Raw genomic sequence first — 26,981 nt, forward strand, 5'->3', positions numbered from 1 at the left:
AAAGATATACATACAATATATTTGGTGTGGTGAAATAGCTTTAATTTATATTTTAGTCATTTAGAAGATGCTCTTATCCAGAGCGACTTACATTGGTCCATTCTATAATGAGATTTTCACTTGACATGCCTTGTGGTTTTCCACTTGAGTGAGCCCAGTGTGTGTGTGTGTGTGTGTGTCCTGTTCTCTCCCCGGGCTCTGCCTGGTCACGGCAAGATGAATACCATTATCCATATTCAATATTTGAAGCCACAAGGACCACACGAGACATGGAAGAGAAGAGGACTCAAGGAGAGTAATGTGAGAGCCCTGGGGTGGTCAATATAAGAGGGGGGGCAAAGTAGACACAGCTGGAAATACCTTGGACATTGAATCTAATGTCAATATTTTGATCATCATTAGGCCTAAAACCAGACATAGGCCTAGGTATTTTCTTTGTCTTAGCATGTGCTCTTCTGGCCTGGCAGCTTGCCAGCGGGGTCCTGGAGTAAAAGAGAACGCATTTCCTCTCCGCAACATATTTAATAACACTAAGCACGCCTGGAATTACGTCCCATATTTTTCTTTCCAAAAGGGGCTTTTTACCTAAGCCACTATATACCTTTCATTTGTGCATTCCTCTTCACGCATTATTTAGCATTATCTGAAACATGTATGGAGTAATGCGGCTCATATGAGCGATTTCCCGATGGTGATATCTTTCAGAGGCGAATGTTTGGAATGTGTGAAGAAGTCTGGAGGGTTTGGCTGGGTTCTCTGTTTCTGGGCCCTGGCAGCTGGTAGGGTCTCTGAGAGAATGTAGGTAAGTGGACTCTGCTCTGCGGTTAGAGGCTTGCTGCACTTTTGTGAAAGAAGATATTCTGCGAAGAGGATGAGAAGGGAGAGGAGAAGAGACGGGTCTTCTGTGGGACTGCTTGTGCTCTGAAGGAATCGCCGGACAAACACTATTGAGTGAGATTAACCTCTAACAATCTAAAAAGCATGGGATAGTCCTACCGGTATATGTTTATTATAGGCCTGTGTGTTCAGACTGCTGAACACTTGAACTGGACTGACCAGTTACGCACACACCCAGACAGACATTCACACATCCACACACACAATCGTCATAGGTGTTAATGAATCGTGCTCAGACGGAGACCTATAAACTGTATAAACTTGTGTGTGCGCGCGCAATCATACCATTGTGCCTATAAGGTATGATGGTGACTTAGTTAATGAGTTATTTGAAACTCGCAGCATGAGAGCTCCGCAGCACTCTGTCTCTCTCCAGCGGCACTGGGCCCCTCTAGTCACGCACTGATACTCAGCGCCTGTCCCTGTCCCAGTTAATAATCACATAATGCACTTTAGGGCTACGTCACAGCCAGGTGTCTATCATCCCATCAAACCGGGCAACATATTACGCATTCCTATGCTATAACCACTACAACAACACAGTGCCTCTGGCCCGCATGGGAAACCGATCCAGCCAACTGTCACTCGGGTTTGGTGTCATTATGGTTTGGTCAGGTGCCAGCATCACATAGCACGGATGCAAAGAGGAAGAAGATATTTTAATATGACAGATTTTCACTGTGGGAAAAGTACACTGTTATGATAGCTGGATAGCCACGCCAAAAAATGTCACCAGACAACAATGTTAGTATCATGTGCAATGTATCATTAATCACATATAGATGTTTCATTTTCATTGTCATTACAGACTGAAACGGAGGGGGGTCTTTGAAAACAGCTTTTTCTTCGACTTAAGGTCAAATCATTTTTATCGGTCATCCTAAGAACTGAATTAGCCGTCTTTCCACGTAAGGACCATGTCCGAACAACCTCTGTTTCATTATATGCAATACCTCTATGTCATAAGCCTGTAATGACTAATGTCATTGTTATTATCACCGCCAGTGACTGTGTTACCGCTGTTGACCACTGAATGGCGCAGGTCCCGCTGTGAGGTGTGTTGAGTGAAGTGGAACGGCAGTGTCTATCAAACAACGCAGTCTCCTGACCTGCTGCTGGAAGCTGTCTCCCTGTGAATCTCTCTCGCTCTCCCTCTCGCTCTCTGAGCCCGCGATTCACTGACTGCCTGAACGCCTTTAATCTACTCTTCTCCATCATCACTCAGGTAAAGCCAATACAGTCTTCTCTTTTTTCATTATAGTGTTCTTGCTTGTTTATATGGGATGTGACTGAGATATTGATAGAGATTTGACGTTGTAGGCAATGTACTCACTTATGACAAAACTACTATGGTAGAGTGAGAATGAATGTCTGTTTAGTTAGATAGACTCATAAACACAAATGTTAGTTGTCTACCAATCTGGGGCATCACTTATTCTTTATCCTCTTTGAGTAATGATACAGAGAGACATTGCATCTCTTATGAATTAGATGTATTCATGGGATGTAGCATTGCTGGCTGACATAAATACATGTGAAATAATAGAGATCAGGGTGAGAAATAGGGGAGCAAATAGGGGAGCGCTCTGAGAGAAACCAATGTGAACGGGAGGATTATGAATGTGTGTGTGTGCTGGGATGTGTGTGTGTGTGTGTGGTGTGCTGGAGTGTGTGTGTGTGTTGTGTGTGTGTGTCGTGTGTGTGTGTGTGTGTGTGTGTGTGTGTGTGTGTGTGTGTGTGTGTGTGTGTGTGTGTTGTGTGTGTGTGTGTGTGTGTGTGTGTGTGTGTGTGTGTGGTGTGTGTGTGTGTGTGGTTGTGTGTGTGTGTGTGGGGTGTGTGTGTGTGTGTGTGTGTGTGTGGTGTGTGTGTGTGTGTGTGTGGTGTGTGTGTGTGTGTGTGTGTGTGTGTGTGTGTGTGTGGTGTGTGTGTGTTGTGTGTGTGTGTGGTGTGTGTGTGTGTGTGGTGTGTGTGTGTGTGTGTGTGTGTGTGTGTGTGTGGTGTGTGTGTGTGTGTTTGGTGTGTGGGACCGCCTGCCTAACTGTGCCCTTTCTTTCGGTCCTCAGTTCCAGCCAGAGCACTGAGCACAGGGCAGTGTGTGAGTGGCAGATGAAGTGGGCAGCCTCAAGTCCTCCTGACATACACAGGAATCACCAGCTCGTCACTGGCCATCACCTAGAGTCACACACATACTTAGAGACACACCCAAAACACACAATTCACACTCCCACTCAGACACACACCACATACACTCAGATCTTAGTCACACAGACTTTCAGACTCGGGGACACACACATACACTCAGAGTGACACTTGGAGGCACCATGGCGAAGGGAGAGAACGTATCCCATACCCCAGGCCGGAAAGCTCCTCAAGCCCCAGAGCCATCCTTCACCAAGCCCCCCACCAGGTAAGGAACACTGCTTTTATTCACTAATTTGAATCAGTTGGCTAGTTTACTCCTGACTGTCTGACAGCTCAGTGACATTCATGTTCCTTTGGTTTGTGGGTATCTGTCTTGCTGTTCTGCCATGTCTGGATACAGCAGTTCTTGACTTGGACTGAAATAGGTGCTGGTACTCAGTTAGAGTGAGGTACTGTTTTATATTTAGGTGCAGGAACACCACAATACTTTGAGCTAATAATTCTATAGAAGTGCAGGAACTCAAGAAGTAGAAATGTTGATCTGCCAGTACTCAGTTCCGGTGAGTTCCTGCCCATGTCAAGCACTGGATATCTGAGAGACTGAGGCAAGGAGTTAGTTTAGTTGAAAATCAGTTTGGATTGTGATTATACTACATTTTAGACCAGAATAGAGGACGTTTCTCTCTTTCTCTGTCACATCCAGTCTTGGAGAATGACTTTTCTGTATGCTCACCCTGAATGCTTTGAGTACCACTAAACTGACTGCATGACCACCAGCAGAAAGAATGTGGTGTGTGTGTTGTAGTGTGTGTGGTGTGTTTGGTTTGGTGTGTGTGTTGTGTGTGTGTGTGTGTGTGTGTGTGTGTTGTGTGTGTGTGTGGTGTGTGTGTGTGGTGGTGTGTGTGTGTGGTGTGTGTGTGGTGTGTGTGTGTGTGTGTGTGTGTGTTGTGTGTGTGTGCCGTGTACTCGGGTGAGTAAATGGAATGCTTACTTACTGATGGTATACCAGCACACATGCCCAGTGGCGTTTAAAGGAAGGCAATGACAGACGATGAGCCAAACTTTATCCTACTATACACATGAGTACATTACCTGCGAGATGTAGCCTATGTGTTACATTATACATCCAATGCATCGATAACAGACAACATAAAATACTTGACTTACTACATTGACCTCTACTGTGTAGATTTCATACTGCCGTTTTTCACTGGTGGAGATGCAATGTAGGTGGCAGTTTTTAGAAGTCATCAATGTGTTTAATGCTGTCCTATTTCAGTGAATAGGTATTGAAGAGAGGCGATGCAATATTTACATAGCTTTTCTGAAAGAATAGATGCAGCGTGACCTTGAGCTGTGTGTGGTGTGTGTGTGTGTGTGGGTGGTGTGTGTGTGTGTGTGTGTGTGTGTGTGTGTGTAGTGTGTGTGGTGTGTGTTGTGTGTGTGTGTGTGTGTGTGTGTGTGTGTGGTGTGTGTGTGTGTGTGTGTGTGTGTGTGTGTGTGGTGTGTGTGGTGTGGTGTGGAGTGCGCGGTGCCGTGCGTGCCTGCAGCATGGCCCTTACGGGGGCCTGGGTGAATTATAGATGCCAAAGAAGCGAAACCAGAGTCTGCAACAGAGGAGACTCAAGCCCTAAGTGGGTCCACTGTCATTGTGAGTCCTTTAGCTTCAGTCAGGCATCCTGGTGTTCTATCACCTTATCACAGCTGACAGCTCCAGGCAGGAGAAGAGATGGACTTGTTTTGGCTCTCTATGTGATTATTGTGTTGCAAGTGCTCACGGAATGTATCAGAAGTAAGTATCATTTACGTGTTGTAATTCTCTTGGGAAAGGTCTGTATGGCCAGCTCTGTGCATCCCTTGGCATCACGAGAGGCCAGAACATCACACTCTGGTCCATCCTACCACTAATACACACACACCAGGAAACACTGTCTAGTAATATAATACCATAAAATATAAATAACCATGAAATAATATCAAATATGTTTGAAAGAATTCTACTGGCAGTAAGCATTTATGTACAGCTGCCAGTAGAATTTTATTTCTTTATCCAAACCAGCTTTTATCTTCACATATATACATTACAGTATGCTACACACTCAATCTGATTAGGAATAGGTCACAGCAGTGGTTTAGAAGGAATGCATAAAACACTATTGGCTCAGAATTCCCTACTCACTATTCCTTACGTCATTCCCTGTGTGCATCACAGTCAGCTCATGAGCTAAGATCCTCTTTAAAACATAAAGGCATATCTCCAGAGTCGCTTCCATCCACCCCTCATGGCGTAATAACTTTGTGAATTAAGCCCCATTTTCCAGGGCCACAGGTTTAGCTGAGGGTATGTTCTCTCCTGAGGGGCTGTGTTGTGTGTGTGGATGTGGTGTGCTTTTAATAGGAAGCTAGATAACGTGGGTTCGACAGGGGAGGGATATCGCTGTTACGTCTGCAGTGATAAGGCCGCAGTAAAACAGACTGTATGTCACACTGTAGTCAGATTCTCTCTCTCCTCTCTCTTCTCTCTCTCTCTCTCTCTCTTCTCTCTCTCTCTCTCCTCTCCTTCTCTCGTCTCTCGTCTCTCTCTCTCTCTCTCCTCTCTCTCTCTCTCTCTCTCTCTCTCTCTCTCTCTCTCTCTCGTCTCTGCTCTCTCTCTCTCTCTCTCTCTTCCTCTCTCTCTCTGGTCTCTCTCTCTCTCTCTCCCGCGTGGTCTCTCTCTCTCTCTCTCTCTCTAAAGCTAGGCAAGCACCACTAATGAACCATCTCAACTATAAATTTGAGATTCTTTGTTGTTGTTGTTTGATGACCGGTGGACTATTTAACCTCCTTGTACAAAGAAAGAGCCTACATACTGAGATACTAAAATGATATGACCTCTCTTTTGTCTGGGTTTACCCCCTCAATGGGAAATTTGTTGTGGGGATACAAATAGTGACGTCAAGCCCAACTATATTCCTAGCTGTAGTGCAGATGAGGGTAAAAAGTAATGAACCAAGACATCACTGATCTGGTACAGACCATGTATAGACAGTATTTTTACCCAACATCAGTTAACCATCATTCTCTCTCTCGTGACACCAAATACTCTTCTTATCTCCCCATTCGAAGAACATTGGAGTGAGGAGATGAGAGTGGAGTATATACTGAGAGTTTTGAAGGAGAGACCAATATATTTTTTTTAAGTACGTCTTTTATTGGATAGAGGAGCAACAGTGGGAAATATAGATAGAGAGTGCTGAAATAGTAGTGAGCCAGATTGGAATCCATGCTGTGGTTATACATGGGTTCTGGAGGCAGCAGCCTAGACCACTAGACCACCATAGGCCAGACCGAGACTTTCGAAGTTGATCCACATGCTACTCTTTACTTACTCTGACCCGCTTGTCTTGCTGCGTTTAAATAATTACACAGCTCCCTCCTGGTAATTGTCATTCTGGAAACCATCGATGTTTTCATGAGGAGAAGAAAGAGGAAAATAAAATGTAATCAGCCAGATAATGACAGTGTGTTTTGAAGGGCTTCGGTCTGTGGTTGGTCGGTGGCTGTTTTGGTGATTTCTTTCTTTCATAACGCCTGAAAGGCCTATAGCTGTAGGCGGTGGGCTAACCCGGACACCACCGTACTGTATGGAAACAACACAGGTTAGTGGAGAGAGAGGGAGAGAGAGAGAGAGAGAGAGGAGAGGCGAGAGATGAAGAAAGATAAAAAAGAAAGTGGAGAGATGTATTAACAGAAAGAGAGGGAAGGAGAGAGGAGGTTAGACGTTTAATCATATGCTGTTGTGCTTTGGTCCGTGCAGTGTGTGTTTCCATGTCTGTCGCTGAACTGTTCATAATACAGTCGTAAATATTGGACTTTCCAGGAGGCTGGCAGCTTGTCTGCTCTTTCATGTGTGAGGACGGAATCCTTGGGACGTCCCTACCCTAAACCCTAACATTAACCTTAACCCCTCCCCTTACCCATAACCCTAACCATAACCTTAACCCTTCCCTAACCCTAACCTTAACCATTACCTTAACCATTTTAWATGTCAACTTCAATGGGATAGGGACGTCCCAAGGATCGGATAGCACAGACCAGATAGCACGGACCAGACTTGAACACACATGCGTGCACACACACGTTTTTAGCAAGGGGCGGTATACCTCTATAGCAATGGAAACCCTGTTCCGGCACCCTTTCTGTCTGTCTCTGTGGTGTCCTGTGGATCTGTCTATAAGGGGAACAGGCTGTGCTGTGTGCCCAAGTGTCTCCTGACATCACCACAGTCCAAACAGCAGGGAGGGGTGTTCTGTCTGATCCTGTATCCCTCACATCAACTGGCACCTACACCACAGGGGAACTTTAAATACTATCTGAGGGGAGAGGAGATACATTATGAGAGAGTGATGATTGGGGGAAGAGGGGAATGTAGATGGAGAATAGTGGTGGAGAAGTAGGCCTAGATATATCTCATATGTGAAACCAGATTTCATCCACTATATGCAAGGAAATGAGTCGTGGAGGCCTATTTTTTTTATTTTTTCTATTTAACCTTTACTTAAACAGGGAGTCACATTGAGATTAAACATCTATTTTATAAGAGAGCCCTGTATACATTACAATTAAAACAGAATAATAAAACATACACATATATGTGTATTAAACAATGTAAGTCAACACACAATAACAAAATAAACATATTTAATAAAAGCAGTGAACTAGACAGATTTTCCCAAATCTGTGGAGACTGAAGGGATCCCGAGTGTTATCCATTCCTGAGAACGGGTTTGGTAACTTATGATTCGTAATTAATGAAGTTACATATGAAGGGAGTTTCTGTAACATTGCTTTGTAAGAGAGAGAGAGAGAGAGAGAGAGAGAGAGAGAGAGAGAGAGAGAGAGAGAGAAGAGAGATGAGAGAGAGAGGAGAGAGAGTGAAGAAGAGAGAGAGAGAGAGAGAGAGAGAGAGAGAGAGAGAGAGAGAGAGAGAGAGAGAGAGAGAGAGACAGAGAGAGGAGGAGCGAGAGAGAGAGAGAGAAGAGAGAGAGAGAGAGAGAAGAGAGAGAGAGAGAGAGAGAGAGAGAGAGAGAGAGAGAGAACGAGAGAGAGAGATGAGAGAGAGAGAGAGAGAGAGAGAGAAGAGAGAGAGAGAGAGAGAGAGGAGAGGAGAGAGAGAGAGAGAGAGAGAGAGAGAGAGAGAGAGGAGAGGGGACGAGAGAAAATTCGCACTCTGGCTCCAGGGGAGAACGGTAGAGACAGAGGTGCATTTCCTACTATATGACTGTGACAAATACTCAGACCTAAAGCATATTTCTTTCCAACAATTATAAACTCAATACAAAGAATTTGAACACTATAAAAGATTAAGAAAAAATCTAATATTTATTGGGTGAAAAGCCACAAAATGTGCAGTTTTGGCAGCCAAATATGTGTCTCCTGCCACAACCTGAGGGACAGCCAGTGAAAAATGCAAAGTAAATGTTTGATAATATTTCCGTTCCCATCTTGTTTTGTTTAGGTCTTCATACCAGGTTCATGTGTCTTCTCAGTCAAACATTGCACTGGTCTTACTACCAGGTCATGGTGTCTTCTATAGTCATGTTGTGATCTGGTCTACCTGACCATTGCTTTAATGTAGTTGTTGTTCTGATTAATATTGTTGTTGTAGTTGTTGTTAATGGTAATCCCATGTCCACTACTACTATTATTATTACTGTTGGTCCCACCATTTATTTATATATAAATATATATATATTTTGTATATATATACATATATATTTTATTTTATTTTTCGATATGTATACTTTGACAATGTAAGTAATAATGAACTTGCCATGTCAATAAAGTCAATTGAATTGAATTGAATTGAGAGAGAGAGAGAGAGAGAGACATGAGGTCACACGTCTGTATCGACTGTCATCTGAATGGCACTGTGTGATTCACTCGCTCTGACATCACAATGGACAACAATATAGAGTTCAATCTCCAATTCTGTGGTTCTGAATTATTTTGTAAATCATAATGCCAGGGTTCTGCTGTCACAGACTCATTCTTCTGCTACAACTGTATTCCTTATTCACAAGAAGATAGCTTCCATCTAAGATTTGACTCCTGCTTGTATCTTATCTGAGGCTTATATTTTGGCTACATATCCATGGCTAACAAACAGAGTTCTTGTCTTTACACGGTAAAGAAAGGCACAGCAGTCAACTGTATCTCATAGGCTTTGCAGATCATTTATTTGCCTATTTCTCAGATAATGCACTTCATGAAACTTGTAACTGACTTGTAACCCTCTCCAATGTTTTTTGTTGTTTTTCTGCCCATCCATAGACTGTGTTGGACCAGAAGCTGTCTGTCTGCAGTAAGCTCTGCTTCGCCATTGGAGGAGCACCCAATCAGGTGGCCGGCAGCGCTACAGCATTTTTCCTCCAGATCTACCTGCTGGATGTCGCCCAGGTAACACATCTGTGTGTTTGTGTGTGTTTCTTCTTCCTCTCAGATTCTCTCTGTCTCTCTCTCTCTCTCTCTCTCTCTCTCTCTCTCTCTCTCTCTCTCTCTCTCTCTCTCTGTGTCTTCTAACTACATCCCTCCGTTCTCTCCTCCTCAGATCAACCCGTTCCAGGCCTCCATGGTTCTGTTCATAGGGAAGGCGTGGGGCGCCGTCAGCGACCCTGTTGTCGGCTTCTTCATCACCAAGAGCAAGTGGACCAGGATAGGCAGACTCATGCCCTGGTGAGGCCATGCACACATGGATTGCATAAAAATAACAGCAGACAGACACTGCGGCTCCATAGGACCACAGATCCTAGTGATTGTATGGGAAATGCTACCTGTGAATGCTAGGCTTCACATTTTGACTTCACACTTCTATTGGATTATACTAAAGCTTTTCTCTTGATTTGTAAATGAGAATGTGTTCTCAGTCAACTTACCTGGTAAAATAAAACAATAACAAAAAGATTAACTAAACCACAGCAGCATCCCTGTAGATCTTCGTTATGAGCCCTGTCAGCCTAGACAAAAGGGTTCCAAAAGAGTTCTTCCCCATAGCAGAACCCTTTTTGGTTCCAGGTAAAACCCTTTTGGGTTCCATGTAGAACCCTATGTGGAAAGTATTATACATGGAACCCAAAAGAGTTCTACCTGGAACCAAAAGGGGTTCTTCAAAGGGTTGTCCTACGGGGATAGTCAAAGAACCCTTTTAGGTTCTAGATAGCACCTTTTTTTCTAAAAGTGTAGAGAGTGTTTACCAAAGCACCACATCAAACTCAACCATAGCACTAGGTGTCAGCTCTAAAGTGTGTGTGTGTGTATATGTGTGTGTGTGTGTGTGTGTGTGTGTGTGTGTGTGTGTGTGTGTGTGTGTGTGTGTGTGTGTGTGTGTGTGTGTGTGTGTGTGTGTGTGTGTGTGTGTGTGTGTGTGTGTGTGTGTGTGTGTGTGTGTGTGTGTGTGTGTGTGTGTGTGTGTATGTGTGTGTCAGCTCAAAGCTGTGTAAACTCATTGCTGTGACCCGACTCAGTTACCGTAGTTACTGGTTGACTACTTACTGCTGATCCTGATGTGACTTAGTCAGTGCTGTATAAGCTTTACAAGACATAGATTACTGACAAGCTGACAGGCTGGAGAAAGACCAGATCACAGCATTACTGATTTGATTACCACTGCACGTGCGTGCATGCTCGCGCGCGTGTGTGTGTGTGTACTGAATGTGTGTGTGCGTGTTTGTTTTGTTGGTGTGTGTGTCCTGAGAGTTTTTGTGGCAAAACACTGTTGCCCTGCCCGGTTGTGTGTGTGATAAATAGCACCTTGAGAAAGCCGCACCCTCTAGTTAACTCCTAGGTGAAACCAGTGGCGTAAAGTACTTCAGTAAAAATACTTTAATGTACTACTTAAGTATTTTTAGGGGGTTATCTGTACTTTACTATTGATATTTTTGACAACTTTTACTTCTACATTCCTAAAGAAAATAATGTACTTTTTACTCCATACATTTTCCTTGACACCCAAAAGTACTCGTTACATTTTGAATGATTAGCAGGACAGGAAAATGGTCCAATTCACGCACTAATAAAGAGGTCATCCCTACTGCCTATTATCTGGCAGACTCACTAAACACAAATGCTTAGTTTGTAAATGATGTCTGAGTGTTGGAGCGTGCCCCTGGCTATCCGTAAATGTAAAAATCAAGAAGATCGTGCCGTCTGGTTTGCTTAATATAAGGAACTTGAAATTATTTATACATAAGTATATTTTAGGAATTACATTTACTTTTGATACTTAAGTATATTGATACTCAAGTAGTGTTTTACTGGGGGACTTTCACTTTTACTTGAGTCATTTTCTATCAAGGTATCCTTACTTTTACTCAAGTATGACAGTTGGGTACTTTTCCACCACTGAGTGAAACCCTCTCTAACTGTCAGACAGGAAGTCCCCTGACCCTGGGCTGTGACATCATCAGACAGACAGGAAGTGATCAGAATCTGTTTGTCCTGAGGGGTTTATGGCTGTTTCTGTTTGGTACTCCTGGGTGCTACTGTGTTTGTTATGATAGACTCAGCCCTGCCATGCCAGCAGAGATAAAACTGGGACATTTCTCTCACAATCTCAGAGAGTGTGATGGTGCTGAAATCCCCTCCTTGCTTCAGTCTCAATCACTGTGTGTATGCCTGTGTACGTGTTTTGCCCTACTTCCACTGTCAAACACTCCCATTGGGTTCTTCCGATACCCATCCTGCGAGCCATCTTACAGAACAATCTAACATTGTAACAGTTTATTCTAACATTCTAAATGTTCCATTCAGTCACTGTGCCTTTTCAACCCTCCCATGACCAGCCTAAACAGCAGCAGGCCCAACCCCAGAGCTAGGCAGCCCTGTCAGCCCTGTCACTCTCTTTGTGTGGCTGAACAATCACTAAGGACAGGCCTCTGTGTCACAGGGAGAGCTGGACTGTACCAGAACTCACCACCCTCTACCTCTCTCTACCTCTTTCTACCTCTTTCTCTCTTTTTCTCTCTGTCCCCTTTCTCCCTCTTTCTCTCCTTTTCTCTCTGTTCTTAGTTCAACTGAATGCCAGGGCAGGACAGGTCAGGGGTTAATGGAGCTAGAGCAGAGGGGACGGGGTTTAGTAATATGCAGATTAAAATGGGGTCAAGCATCTCTGGGTCCTATCAGGTCAAAGGTTACAGGTCAGGTTCATTGTGGAAATATTTTGGAGTCGTAACCAAAACAATGTCTGTGGCTATTTGGGAGTGGTGCATAGAGGATAGGGTTGAGCTAGCAAAAGCTTGCTTAGCTGTGTTAAAGTGCAGTCCAGTGCAGTCCACAATGTGATTTTCCTGTGTTTTATATACTGTATATTTCCACACTATGAGGTTGGAATAATATTGTGAAACTGTGAAAATGTATATAATGCCATTTTAGTGTAAGAGTTGTTTGAAAAGACAGCCTGAAATTCCAGCCTGTTTTGACAACACCAGGCGGTAAATTAGTTAATAGGCCAATAAGAAAGAGATCGGTCGGTCTGCCAATAATAGCAATTTTTCAGTTTTCCCCTCCCCACTCAGACCACTCCCAGACCATACTGGCAAAATTTGTGCTTGAGAAATTGCTCTTTGCTAAGAAGCAATTTTTTAAAACATTTTTGACCATTTTAATTGAAAACAATCACAGTAAGGTACTTAATTGTTACCCAGAAATGATTTGATATGGATATAAAAATGGATGCATTTGTCACGACCTGGCTATAGAGAGGCTCTTTATTCTCTATTTTGGTTAGGCCAGGGTGTGACTAGGGTGGGCAGTCTATTTTCTTTTTTCTATGTTGTTGTGTTTCTATGTGTTTGGCCTGGTGTGGTTCCCAATCAGAGGCAGCTGTCTATCGTTGTCTCTGATTGGGAACTATACTTAGGTAGCCTGTTTTCCCATTTTGAGTTGTGGGTGATTATTTTCTGTTTAGTGTTTTTTCGTCACCTTACAGGACTGTTCGTTTGTCGTTTTTGTTGTTTTGTTCAGTGTTCAGTTGTTTTATTAAAAATATGAACACTTACCACGCTGCACCTTGGTCCTCCTCTCCTTCTCCCGACGACATTCGTGACAGCATTGGACCTTTAACTATGTACTTAGTTGACCCTGCAGCTGCAGAGCATTAACTGAGCTTGAGTCTTTATGATAAGGATGTGAATTCTATGATGTACAGACGTTAGCAGATCAACCTAACATACAGTGCCTAGTGAAAGTCTACATACCACTTGCAAAGTCTTCACACTTTTGCCGATATTCAAACCTTGTCTCTGATTCTCAAGCAGATTTCAGTCAGGACTGAGACTGGACCATTCAGGAACACTAAACACCTACATTTACTTGAAATCAGAGACAAGGTTTGAATATTGCTGTCCATCAATGACTCCCAAACAAATTTACTGAGCTTTAGCAATATTGACAAGAACAATTGATAAATGTTGCCCTAGGAGTTGTACAAAGTTGGTAAAATCGCATTTGAAATGATTCATAGCTGTAATGGCTGCCAAAGGTGCTTCCACCAAGTATTACCTCTGGGGTGTGAAGACATACACATTCAAGACATCTTCTATACTTTTTCTTTAACTTTGAAAATGTGGAGTAGGTTGTGTAGATCTGTAGGGAAAAAAATATATTTATTGTTGCTTTAGCAGATAAGCCTATTCTTGTATAATTCAGTGGTTATAGATAGAGATAGTCATTGTGGACTAGTGGAAAGTACATTCACTTGTTCACAACCTCCCATCTTTCTCTCTCTCCACAGTGAAACACACAGCTGTTTTTTTAGCCCATAATGATACAGTATGTACCAGTTGTATCTGGATGAATTATACATAGACAACACAGCTCCCCACATCCTCCAAACTGCACAATGCAAAATAATCATTCTGTCCTGAGATGCCTGTGTGTGTGTGTGTGTGTGTGTGTGTGTGTGTGTGTGTGTGTGTGTGTGTGTGTGCGTGCCTGAATAAAGCTCATGATCATGCGGGTTAGCGATCCTGTGGCATAGTGCATCTTCCTGTTCTCCCACTGTGCCGCCACACTAACTCAGAACAGATACCTTCAGAGTCACAAACACCCAATCCATCTCTCCCAAAACAGCCCACAGCCCACACACCATCAATCTATTACTGGCCTAACAGGTTTACAGGCTTTTATACATAGTTGTCTAAACTAGCCTGTTGAGATACAGTGGCTTGCGAAAGTATTCACCCCCTTGGCATTTTTCCTACTTTGTTGCCTTACAACCTGGAATTAAAATAGATTTTTGGGGGGTTTGTATCTGTAACGATCGTTGTTGGAAGGATGGTCGGACCAAGATGCAGCGTTTTTATTATGATAACCGGCAAAAAACAAGAAAGAGTAACAAACAAAACGTTCAGTTTTGTACGGCTAAAAAGCAACAATACAAAACAAGATCCCACAAACAACAGGTGGGAAAAGGCTGCCTAAATATGATCCCCAATCAGAGACAACGATATACAGCTGCCTCTGATTGGGAACCATACCAGGCCAACATAGAAATAAAAAAACTAGAGTACCCACCCTAGTTACACCCTGACCTAACCAAAATAGAGAATTAAAAGGCTCTCTAAGGTAGGTCAGGGCGTGACAGTACCCCCCTAAAGGTGCGGACTCCGGGCCGCAAAACCTGACTCTATGGGGGAGGGTCCGGGTGGGCATCTAGCCTCGGTGGCGGCTCCGGTTCGGGACGTAGACCTCGCTCCGCTCGCGGATCCAACCGCTTCTGTGGAACCGGACCGTGGATCGTCGCCGGAGGCTCCGGACCGTGGATCGTTGCCGGAAGAACCGGACCGTAGATCGTCGCCGGAAGCTCCAGACCGCGGATTGTCGCCGGAGACTCCGGGCCGTGGATCGTTTCCGGAGACTCCGGACCGTGGATCGTCTCCGGAGGAACCGGACCGTGGATCGTCGCCGGGGACTCCGGACTGTGGATTGTCGCCGGAGGAACCGGACCGTGGATTGTCGCCGGAGGCTCCGGACCGTGGATCGTCGCCGGGGACTACAGACCGTAGATCGTCGCCAGAGGCTCCGGACCGTGGATCGTCGCGCCGGGGACTCCGGACCGTGGATCGTCGCCGGGGACTCCGGATTGGGAACCCTCGCTGAAGGCGACGGGACTGGGAACCCTCGTAGGAGGCTCTGGACTGGGAACCCTCGCAGGAGGCTCTGGACTAGCAACCCTCACTGGAGGCTCTGGACTGGAAACCGTCGCTGCAGGCTCCGGACTGGGAACCGTCGCTGGAGGATCCGGATTGGGAACCGTCGCTGGAGGCTCCAGATCTTGGATCCTCTCTGGAGGCTCCGGGCCATGGATCCTGCGGATCATCGCCGGAGGCCCCGGACTGGGGACCGTCGCCGGAGACCCCGGACTGGGGACCGTCGCTGGGAAACCCTGGCCTGGGGATCATCGCTGGAGGCCCCGGACTGGGGACTGTCGCTGGAGGCCCCGGACTGGGGACCGTCGCTGGGAAACCCCGGACTGGGGGTCGTCGCTGGAGGCCCCGGACTGGGGTTCGTCGCTGGAGGCCCCGGACTGGGGACCGTCGCTGGAGACCCCGGACTGGGGATCGTCACTGGAGGCTCCGGACTGGGGATCGTCACTGGAGGCTCCGGACTGGGGATCGTCGCTGGAGGCTCCGGACTGGGGATCTTCGCTGGAGGTTCCGGACTGTGACCCGTCGTTGGAGGTTCCGGATTGTGAAACGTCGCCGGAAGCTCTGGACTGGGAACTGTCGCCGGAAGCTCTGGACTGGGTACTGTCGCCAGAAGCTCTGGACTGGGTACTGTCGCCGGAAGCTCTGGACGGTACTGTCGCCGGAAGCTCTGGACTGGGTACTGTCGCCGGAAGCTCTGGACTGGGAACTGTCGCCGGAAGCTTTGGTCTGTGGAAGCACACTGGAAGCTTGATGCATGGTACCGGAACTGGTGGTACCGGGCTGAGGACACGCACCTCAGGGCGAGTGCGGGGAAGAGGCACAGGCCGTTCTGGACTGTGGAAGAGCACTGGAGGCCTGATGCGTGGTGCCGGACCTGGTGGTACCGGGCTGAGGACACACACCTCAGGGCGAGTGCGAGGAAGAGGCACAGGCCGTACTGGACTGTGGAAGCGCACTGGATGCCTGATGCGTGGTGCCAGAACTGGTGGTACCGGGCTGAGGACACGCACCTCAGGACGAGTGCGGGGAAGAGGCACAGGACGTACTGGACTGTGGAGGCGCAATGGGGGTCTGATGCGTGGTGCCGGCACTGGTGGTACCGGGCTGAGGACACGCACCTCAGGGCGAGTGCAAGGAGCAGGAACAGGACGTACTGGACTGTGGAGGCGCACTGGAGGTCTGATGCGGGSTGCCGGCACAATGCGTCCTGGCTGGATGCTCACTTGAGCCCGGCAAGTGCGAAGAGCTGGAATAGAGCGCACCGGGCTATGAATGCGAACTGGAGACACCGTGCGCATCACTGCGTAACACGGTGTCTGACCAGTCACACTCTCCCCAGCACGCCCGCTCTGCAACGCTCTCAATGCTAGCACCTCTCTCCGGAATCTTGCGTCAAACTCCTCATCCGACTCCCTGGCTGGCTCTGGTTCGCTCCTCGGCTCCGCTGACTGCTCCATGTGGCCTCCCCCAAAAACATTTATTGGGGTTTCTGTGGCCTACCTCGTTGGTATAACTCCTCGTAATATCGCCGTTCCGCTTTTGCTGTCTCTATTTCCTCCTTCGGAAGGCGATACTCCCCAGCCTGTGTCCAGGGTCCTGCTCCATCCAAAATCTCCTCCCAGGTCCATTCCTCCTGAACACGCTGCTTGGTCCATTTATGGTGGGTTCTTCTGTCACGTTCGTCGTATGAATCGGACCAAGGCGCAGCGTGGTGTGCGTACATTCTTATTTATTAAAGAATGAACACTGAACAAACTAACAAAATAATCAAACGAAACGTGAAGCTATATGAATAGTACAGACAGGCAACTAAACATAGAACAAGAACCCACAAACACCAAAGGGAAATGGCTACCTAAATATGATCCCCAATCAGAGACAACGACAAACAGCTGCCTCTAATTGGGAACCATATCAGGCCACCATAAACATACAAATACCTAGACCTACAAAACTCTAGACATACAAAAACCCTAGACAATCCAAACCCCTAGACAATACAAAAACTAGCGTATCCACCCTAGTCACACCCTGACCTATCCAAAATATAAAGAAAACAGAGATATTTCAGGTCAGGGCTTGACACACATGTCTTTTTGCGAACAACAAAAGTGTTTGCTTATTTTTTTCTTTAGGCAATTCCTTTTTTCTGGCCACTCTTTCGTAAAATCCAGCTCTGTGGAGTGTACGGCTTAAAGTGGTCCTATGGACAGATACTCCAATCTCCGCTGTGGAGCTTTGCAGCTCCTTCAGGGTTATCATTGGTATCTTTGTTGCCTCTCTGATTAATGCCTTCCTTGCCTGGTCCGTGAGTTTTGGTGGGCGGCCCTCTCTTGACAGGTTTGTTGTGGTGCCATATTCTTTCCATTTTTTAATATTAGATTTAATGGTGCTCCGTGGGATGTTCAAGGTTTCAGATATTTTTTTATAACCCAACCCTGATCTGTACTTCTCCACAACTTTGTCCCTGACCTGTTTGGAAAGCAAGTTCTTTTTTTCATTTCACTTCCCCAATTTGGACTATTTTGTGTATGTCCATTACATGAAATCCAAATAAAAATCTATTTAAATTACAGGTTGTAATGCAACAAAATAGGAAAAACGCCAAGTGGGACGAATACTTTTGCAAGGCACTGTAAATTACCATGTCTTTATCAATTGCACAAACCTATAATGAGGCCAAAGTTTCACAATAAAAAAAAGATACCAAATTCGACTCAAATGTTTGCTCAAACAATGGCCATTAAGATATGCAACGAGAACAATAACCCTGCCCCCCCTTTTTCTCTCTGTAGGATGGTGGGCTGTACTCCGTTTGTGGTGGTCTCCTACTTCTACCTTTGGTTTGTTCCTCCCTTCACAAACGGACGTTTCATGTGGTACCTGGGCTTCTACTGCCTCTACCAGACACTCATCACTGTGAGTACCAGCCAGCTACCTACGACAAAAGTGTTGGCCCACAAGGACAACCATTTACACATCCTCATTCTCAGATACAGTATCTTATCTAACACTATTCAACACTGACTTTGTTTACTCATAGTATACACCTACCATTGTTCCTGGATACAGCTTTTTATTTGCCAGAGAAGATACGGATAAGCAGAGATGACTTGCCGAACCCAACACAAAAATATAGTGAGCAGAGCCAACATGTCATAAAACCAAACCTTGTTGATAATTCACCTCAAACAAGTGTGTTTATTTAGGTTTATTTTGTTACTAAGGTACAGCTTCAAACCCTTTCCCATTCTTTCTCTCTCTTTTTCTCGTTCTCTCTCTCTCTCTCTCTCTCTCTCTCTTTCTCTCTGCTCTCTCTCTCCCTCTCCTCTGCTCTCTTTTTAACATGCTAAAGATCATGTTGCCCACTGCCCATCGTAGCCACATTGCGATGGCCTATAATGACATGTCATTCTAACTACTTGATAAGTATGTGCTCGGCCCTGCCAGAGACCGCTGGATGGGTAAATGCTGGTTACCACTTTTAGCTTCACTTCCTTGTCTTTGTGTGTGAGAGACTGAGAACGAACGGCTGCTATCACTTTAAAGCCCTACAGTAGTAACAATATTTAAAAAAACAGGCCAGTGTAATCATTCAATCATGATTTGATGACCAATCCTTTTACTTGAGGCAAAGCTCTGGTCAAATTGGATTCTATACATTATTTTTTATTTTTTCAACAAGGCCCTACAAATGACATGCTTGGCCATCCCTCCATCCGTCCTTCCCTCCATCCCGCCCTGGGCCGAAGAGAAGGAGAAGGGCTGGGACAGTCTTTCATGGCAGCGTTTATTTCTGTTGTCTCTTTGGATGCTCGGTCAGTTGATCGGTTGCTGCATCGTTCGGCCACAATGCTGACTGAGCTGTTGTGTAAATGACAAAGGAGAAGAAAGGCTGGGGTTGAAGGTGAATAGTTGCTGACTGTTCTACTGGGCAGCTTGAGAGGAAAACAGAGAGCTGAGGTTTACAGACAGGGGGGGGGGGGTTCTACTAAGCTAACATATGGAATTGTTTTTAAGATGGTCATACCATGGATCATGTAGCTATTTGATTAGGAATTTTAGGACCCCTGTATATATAAACAAAAATAATTAAATATTGAATTTGGCCTTTACTACTATAGCCCATTGAAACACATGGAATGCACATTCATAAATGGCGAAACAGACAGTCAAAAAATCTATCATAAGGAATACATTTTTGAAGTGTCTTTCCTATGTCTCGGAGAAAAGGAAGGAAATATTTGTGTTTTTTGGACACATATTTAGCCCCTTTTTTTGTTGGCACAAAACTACCTCCATAATTCACTTTTTTATTTTTACCGGTCCCTGTTACCTTCAAATGAGTCACGTGACACAAAACGGAGAATACCGTCTTGTTCATGAGAATCCCCCCTTTCCATAGTGGGGTCATATTAGTTTGTTGCCCGAACAGTTCAGATGCTACAGACGTTTTCCCGAGAAGACCGATTTTCGGGACATCTCATGGTCTGACAAACACCCCTGTAGCTCGCCTACCTTCCACCACTGAAGGCCAGCATAAACGGATGCGGTGGATTGAGACGCAGCCTTTGCAAAAAAAAGTATATTTGTAGCTTAAGTATCTTAAAAGTTAATGTTGCAGTGAATCATCGTCTTAAGTGGAACATAAAATATCCCCAAAAAGTGGAAATTATATGGACTCTGACCCTCTGTCCTATATCTAATCATATCCAATCATGTCCTCTGTGGTTCTCCTGTGTTTCCCAGTGTTTCCATGTGCCTTACTCTGCCCTCACCATGTTCCTCAGTACGGACCAGAAGGAGAGAGACTCAGCCACAGCCTATCGTAGGTCACTATTAAACAGACCTTACGTTGTCAATCAAATTCAGGCACTATTCTGTCATTCTGTTTTGAGAGTACTTTATACTGTAATAAATGTGTTATATTGCAGGTATGACCCTGGAGGTGCTGGGTACTCTAGTTGGCGCTGCCATCCAGGGTCAGATCGTGGCGAGCGCCCACACCCTGAAGCACTGCCCCCACCACAACATGTCCACCGGTCACCTAGGCAACGGCAGCGGGGCCGAGATCGTCAAGAGAATCGTTCACTCCCAGGACTTCCTGTCACATGCTGTAAGTGTCACCGCTGACAACAAACAACCTGACCTGGGGTGTTACCATGGTGATCCGATTTTGAAAATAACTGTAGCTGACAGTAGTGTCCTCAGCTACCTCAGGGTTGCACTTTCAGGGTCATCTTTTCCTTTTTCTTCACTTTTTTAAAGCCTTAAAGTTGCAAGGAGACAAGTTAAAGGTCAAGAAGTTATAAAACGAGTGATTTGTTGAAACTTAAAGGAATATAATGAATATGAAGTTTGTGTTTGCAGACTGTCTAGCGGTGAAATGTAGCCTTACCAAGTACCAACTTCAAGAGGGCTTTACAGACATATATTATTTATCATCCTGGGTTTGAAGTGAGCATAGGATGAATAAGAGCCTATGCCACAGCTCCCTCCCCTCCCCTGGTACTTCCCACAAAAGGGGTTCCTCCCTGACATCAGTCATCAAACCCCTTCCCTAAAATAAGAGACCCCTCCCCACAATGAGGGGGTGACCACAGTCTGTTTGTGATTAAGGCTATTTTTATCACATTCAAAACACCTGAATGAACCCCAGACCACAAACTCGACATGCAGTTTGTTGGGATTAGGGGACTAACAATATTGAACATCTATTTCCAGCCAAATCCAGGCCGGAACATTACATTTGAATGGAACTGGTTGTTCATTTCCTTAGCAGTACACTGTACATATAGCCAATGAAAACATCAGACAACCCAGAAACCCTGCTGTGAATCTTGTGAATGCAAAGGTGGTTTATGGGTTCACGGGTAAAACGCGGCGAGCGGGCTCCAGKCCAAACTATTCCGTGTTGGATTCGGGCACGGCGCGGCTATTCAGGGGCTCAAGTGGTGCCTTTCCGAATGATTCTGGGTAAACCTTGATGGTTCGGCTCTCTCACCACGCAGGGCCTTCTGTAGCCATGCTGAGCACTTACACACAAACACACAACCACACAAACACACACACACTTGGAGCACTGTCACCACTAGATTCCTCTGAGTTTGCGGGTGAGGGTGGCACATTCGTCTGGGGCGAGTTCTCCAGTCCCTCAGAAACTGGCAGAACGTTTGATGTGAATAAATAATAATAAACCACTTAGCTGCGCCCCGTGGAAAAATAGCAAACAAGCCGGGATTTGTTTAGGGCAGTTCAGTTCCTGTTAGGGTTAACATGACATCTTCAAGGCTCTATAGTATTTTGGTAGACTGTATTTAAGGATCAGAACGAACTTGCTTTTATCTAATCTGTTGAGTTTTTTATGAGATCCAGTATCTGCTAGAGCGATGTAAGGAGTGCTAGTGTAAAATGACAGGGTCAACAAACACATTGATAGCTTCCAATGTGACTTTTGGATAACAGTCGAAGTGCAGTATTTGGGTGGAGTTGCAAAATAGAAATCGAGGAAGGCTCAGTGCAGATGTGCTCCTTCTGTAACCCGAAGACAAAAATATTGATAGTGGGCCCAAGGAAGAGTAATGTAATGTAATACCTAATGGGGATCCAAATAAACAAATAAAGGATAGATTTACACTCTTGTTTTCTTCCTGCCTTTGCAGAAGAAGGTGTATATGCTCTCTATCCTCCTTGTAGAAGGAGGTGTATATGCTCTCTATCCTCCTTGTAGAATGAGGTGTATATGCTCTCTATCCTCCTGTACCGAAGCGAGGTGTATATGCTCTCTATCCTCCTTGTAGAAGGAGGTGTATATGCTCTCTATCCTCCTTGTAGAAGGAGGTGTATATGCTCTCTATCCTCCTTGTAGAATGGAGGTGTATATGCTCTTACCTCCTTGTAGAGGAGGTTGTATGCTCTCTATCCTCCTTGTAGAATGAGGTGTATAGCTCTCTATCCTCCTTGTAGAATGAGGTGTATATGCTCTCTATCCTCCTTGTAGAATGAGGTGTATATGCTCTCTATTCTCCTTGTAGAATGAGGTGTATATGCTCCCTATCCTCCTTGTAGAAGGGTGATATGCTCTCTATCCTCCTGTAGAATGAGGTGTATATGCTCTCTATCTCCTTGTAGAAGGAGGTGTATATGCTCTAGAATGAGGTGTCCACCTAGAATGAGGTGTACAGTATATGATTGTTTTTCTCTACTTTTATCCTCTTGCAGAAGGTGTATATGCGCTCTGTTCCTCCTTGTAGAATGAGGTGTACAGTATATGATTGTTTTCTCTCTCTACTTTTATCCTCTTGCAGAAGGAGTGTATATGATTGCTGCTGGTGTGATAGGAGGAGTGTTCTCATCTGCACTGTGGTCAGTCCTGGGAGTCAAAGAGAGAGATGGTTGAGTACTCTGTGTATGTATGTATGTGTGTGTGTGTGTGTGTTGTGTGTGTTGTTGTGTGTGTGTGTGGTGGTGTGTGTGGTTGTGTGTGGTGGTGTGTGTGTGTGTGTGTGTGGTGTGTGTGGTGTGTTTGCATTTGTGCAGGTGGTGTTTAATTTATATAATATTTTTTTATATACCCTTTTTGTCCCCCCCCCCCCCGCCCCCCCCCTCCCCCTCCCCCCCGCGGCCCCCCCCCCCCGAAAATTTCGTGATATCCAATTGGTAGTCTTGTCCCATCGCTGCAACTCCCATACGGACTCGGGAGAGCCAAATGTCGAGAGCCGTGCGTCCTCCGAAACATGACCCTAACAAGCCGCACTGCTTCTTGACACAATGCTCGCTTAACCCGGAAGCCAGCCGCACCAATGTGTCGGAGGAAACACCGTACACCTGGCGACCGTGTCAGCGTGCATGCACCCGGCCCCCCACAGGAGTCGCTAGAGCGCGATAGGACAAGGACATCCCGGCCGGCCAAACCCTCTCCTAACCCGGACGACGCTGGGCCAATTGTGCGTCGCCTCATGGGTCTCACAACACAGCCCGGTATCGAACCAGGATCTATAGTGACGTGGTATCTGTAGTGACGCAGCCTTAGACCGCTGCGCCACTCTGGAAGCCCGTGTGTGTGTGTTTGTGCACACTTTTCCCCAGCAAGTGTGTGTGCTCTCTTCCCTCTCTCATATTTCACTCTAACCTCATTTGCAGAGTACCAGTAAGCACAGTAGCACTCAGTCACATTGTTTTTAGACTATTTAGCTAGCTCCAGCCTTATCCAATGATTATCTAGCTCAGGGGGGAAAAAGGACAATAAAGAATGAAGTATTAAGTGTAAAAGGAGAGAATCTACCCCCCATATCTCTGTGCAATTGTGAGATGCATGGCTCACTTGCAAAAGAGAAGAGACCTTGGTCGCAATGGGACTCCCTGCTAAAATAAGGGTATAAAAAGGAATACGTCTTTGTTTTCATGCACATGGAGGCTATCAGTGAACTGCTGACCTCACCACCAGTGAACCTGTTAGTTCTGGTTCTCTGTAGTGGCAAACCCTGTGGAACAGACAGAGCATAGCAATGCTGCAATGCAGGGGCAGCTACAGGGTTGCCAGATTGGAAGCGAAATCCCCCATACATGTCTCACTCATGCTACTGTATATTCTTTCATCGCAGAATGCGTGGTGCTTTATGGGCTTGATTTAGGGTTGGGATAAAAACCGTCTCTTTTTGACCCTTTCGGATCGTATTCCTTTTCTTCCTCGCACAGATCCGTACATTTCGAAGACGGAGAAGCAGATCCCGTTCCACAAGGGCTTCATCCTGGTGATGCGACACGGTCCCTACCTCAGTTTGACTGCTGCCTTCCTCTTCATCTCTGTTGCCATTCAGGTAGGCACAACTTTATTAATACACCTCTTCTCAGACATGACACTCACATTGGGATGGTAATGTGTGGGTAATGTGCTGTTATGGCTGGGCCCTCCCTGCCACCCTCAGAATGGCTCCAGACATAGCCCGCCTGCCATTCAATGTTGATTTGATCAATAGAAATCAGCACTCAGTGTGTTTGAGTAAATACGCCCGAGAGTGTCTCTCTCTCAGCTCCAAATCCAACCGAAGATAGACAGTCCGACAGCACATTATCATATTACTATGATGTAATATCTTGTTATTGTTATCATTATGAGAATTCTCCCTACGTTCAGACGCTCAGTTCTGTGATACTCTTTCTGTGTGGTTGGCATCACATGGTTGGTTGAGTCAACGGTGTACCTTATTGGAACCACTATTGGACCTAGGCCTTCAGTGAAAAAAAATGATCTTCGAACACATTGTACCAAACTCTCAAATCAAGACTAATAACAGAAACATTGCATCACTTAATGCACCCATCTGAATCAAACATGCCTGAGGCTGAGCCACGCTTTTGGCTGCCACTCACAGAGACAGTACCCGTACAGATAATGCTACCGGCAACAACAACCACACTGCTTGCACAGCCTAACGCCATCACTATCCCACTATCACCAAAAGCGACAACAGTGACACGTGAAAGGATGTGAGTGTAACAGGCGTGGGATGCTGAAAGGACAGTGTCCGTAATACCGGCACACTCCAGGTAGGAGAGAACGCTTTTAGGCTGATAGAAAGACAGCAGTCACTCACAGCATGATGTTAAAGAATAAGCAGCACATTCACTCTGACATAATTAGCAGGTAGGTTCCAATCATAAGAATACAAAAACACAACCATTCCCAGTCGAAATATATAGCTATTACTTCCCGTTGCAAACATATTTTTCAAGTTCAGCACACAAAATAATCTGTGATCTAAAGTTTAAATGTAACACTGTTTCACACGCAAGTTCTTTTCTGAGATATAGCTCAGGGATTCTTACAAGATGGGAAAATCTCAACTTTTTCCCACAAATATTTGTCTTAATATTGACATCATTTTAAATATATATTTTGATAGACCAAAGTATCCACCATCACACATGTAAAGATTTTTTTATTTTTTATTCTTCATAAAATGCACCTAACTGGATTCATGCCAACTCCGTCAGACATCATAAAAGGCATTTCATATTTACATTTATTGTCCAACAACTGTTTAAAGGCCTTGTTTAATTCTATCATTAGAATATAAACAAATGTGACTCAAATCTCCAAACTTATTTCTGTTTTATGTTATAGAGCTATATAATGCTCCAGGGCAAATTTCGTTAGCATTTTAGCATGTTTTTCTAGATTCAGGACATAGAACAATATTTATAAAGCAAACATTATCCATTAGATCTAGCACATGAAATAGTTTAAGCATATGTTGCAGAACAGTGATACAAATATTTTTTTATAATAATGACAAAAGGGGTTAGTCAACAAATACTCAAAAAAAGGACATAGTGTTTTTGCCTCGAAAGATAAAAGTTCAATTAAAGCATTTGTAAAATATAGAAAATAGATTTTTCAGCCCTCAGACAAAAGTCTGACAGAGTTAATGTTTTACGGAGTTGACAAATTTTTTATTTATCTTCTTCATTCAAGTGGTATACAAGGATTGTACCGACTTTCAAGAATCCCTACGCTAACAACATTGCTCTTGTTAGCTTAGGGTTCTTGGAAGTTGGGACAATCCTTGTACAGTGGCAAGAAAAAGTATGTGAACCCTTTGGAATTACCTGGATTTCTGCATAAATTTGACATAAAATTTGATCTGATCATCGAAGTCACAACAATAGGCAAACACAGTCTGCTTAAACTAATAACACGCAAATTATTGTATTTTTCTTGTCTATATTGAATACATCAATTAAACATTCACAGTGTAGGTTGGAAAAAGTATGTGAACCCCTAGGCTAATGACTTCTCCAAAAGTGTAACGAGTGCGCTGAGAGTCAGGGAGCAAGAACAGGGAGTGTTTTAAGAAATAAACAAACAAAACAATGAACACGAAACACAAACAACGCACCGACATGAAAACAGAGTCAATAACACCTGAGGGAAGAACCAAGGGGAGTGACAGATATAGGGAAGATAATCAAGGAGGTGATGGAGTCCAGGTGATTGTCATGAGGCGCTGGTGCGCTTGACGATGGTGACAGGTGTGCGGGATAATCAGCAGCCTGATGACCTAGAGGCCGGAGAGGGAGTATACTTGACAAAAAGCTAATTGGAGTCAGGAGTCAACTAACCTGGAGTCGAATCAATGAGACAAGATTGGAGATTTTGGTTAGAGCTGCCCTGCCCCATAAAAAACACTCATAAAATGTGAGTTTGCTATTCACAAGAAGCATTGCCTGATGTGAACCATGCCTCAAACAAAATAGGTCTCAGAAGACCTAAGATTAAGAATTGTTGCCTTGCATAAAGCTGGAAAGGGTTACAAAAGTATCTCTAAAAGTCAGTCAACGGTAAGATAAATGGTCTATAAATTGAGAAAGGTCAGCACTGTTGCAACTCTCCCAAGGAGTGACTGTCCTGCAAAGATGACTGCAAGAGCACAGTGCAGAATGCTCAATGAGGTCCTAGAGTTCGCAAAAGAGCACCTGGATGTTCCACAGCGCTACTGGCCAAATATTCTGTGGACAGATGAAACTACAGTTGAGTTGTTTGGAAGGAACACACAACACTATGTGTGGAGAAAAAAAAGGCACAGCACACCAACATCAACCCAACTGTAAAGTATGGTGGAGGGAGCATCATGGTTTGGGGCTGCTTTGCTGCCTCAGGGTCTGGACAGCTTGCTATCATCAACGGAAAAATGAATTCCTCAAGTTTATCAAGACATTTTGCAGGAGAATGTATCTGTCCACCAATTGAAGTTC

At 44.9% G+C, this 26,981-nt stretch overlaps 1 protein-coding gene across 1 annotated transcript in view; it reads left to right on the plus strand.

The window, feature by feature from the left end:
• LOC111954292 (sphingosine-1-phosphate transporter MFSD2B-like) overlaps nt 1-26,981 on the plus strand; it is a 425,204-nt gene that overhangs the window by 383,803 nt on the left and 14,420 nt on the right. The window contains exons 4-10 of the mRNA XM_070435883.1: nt 9,352-9,477; nt 9,629-9,753; nt 18,020-18,143; nt 19,974-20,052; nt 20,159-20,344; nt 22,535-22,618; nt 23,922-24,043. Of these exons, the coding sequence (XP_070291984.1) occupies nt 9,352-9,477; nt 9,629-9,753; nt 18,020-18,143; nt 19,974-20,052; nt 20,159-20,344; nt 22,535-22,618; nt 23,922-24,043 (846 nt within the window). The remainder of the gene's footprint in view (nt 1-9,351; nt 9,478-9,628; nt 9,754-18,019; nt 18,144-19,973; nt 20,053-20,158; nt 20,345-22,534; nt 22,619-23,921; nt 24,044-26,981) is intronic.

This window comes from Salvelinus sp. IW2-2015, linkage group LG28 (genome assembly GCF_002910315.2).
Source record: "Salvelinus sp. IW2-2015 linkage group LG28, ASM291031v2, whole genome shotgun sequence".
NCBI classification, from domain to species: Eukaryota; Metazoa; Chordata; class Actinopteri; order Salmoniformes; family Salmonidae; genus Salvelinus; species Salvelinus sp. IW2-2015.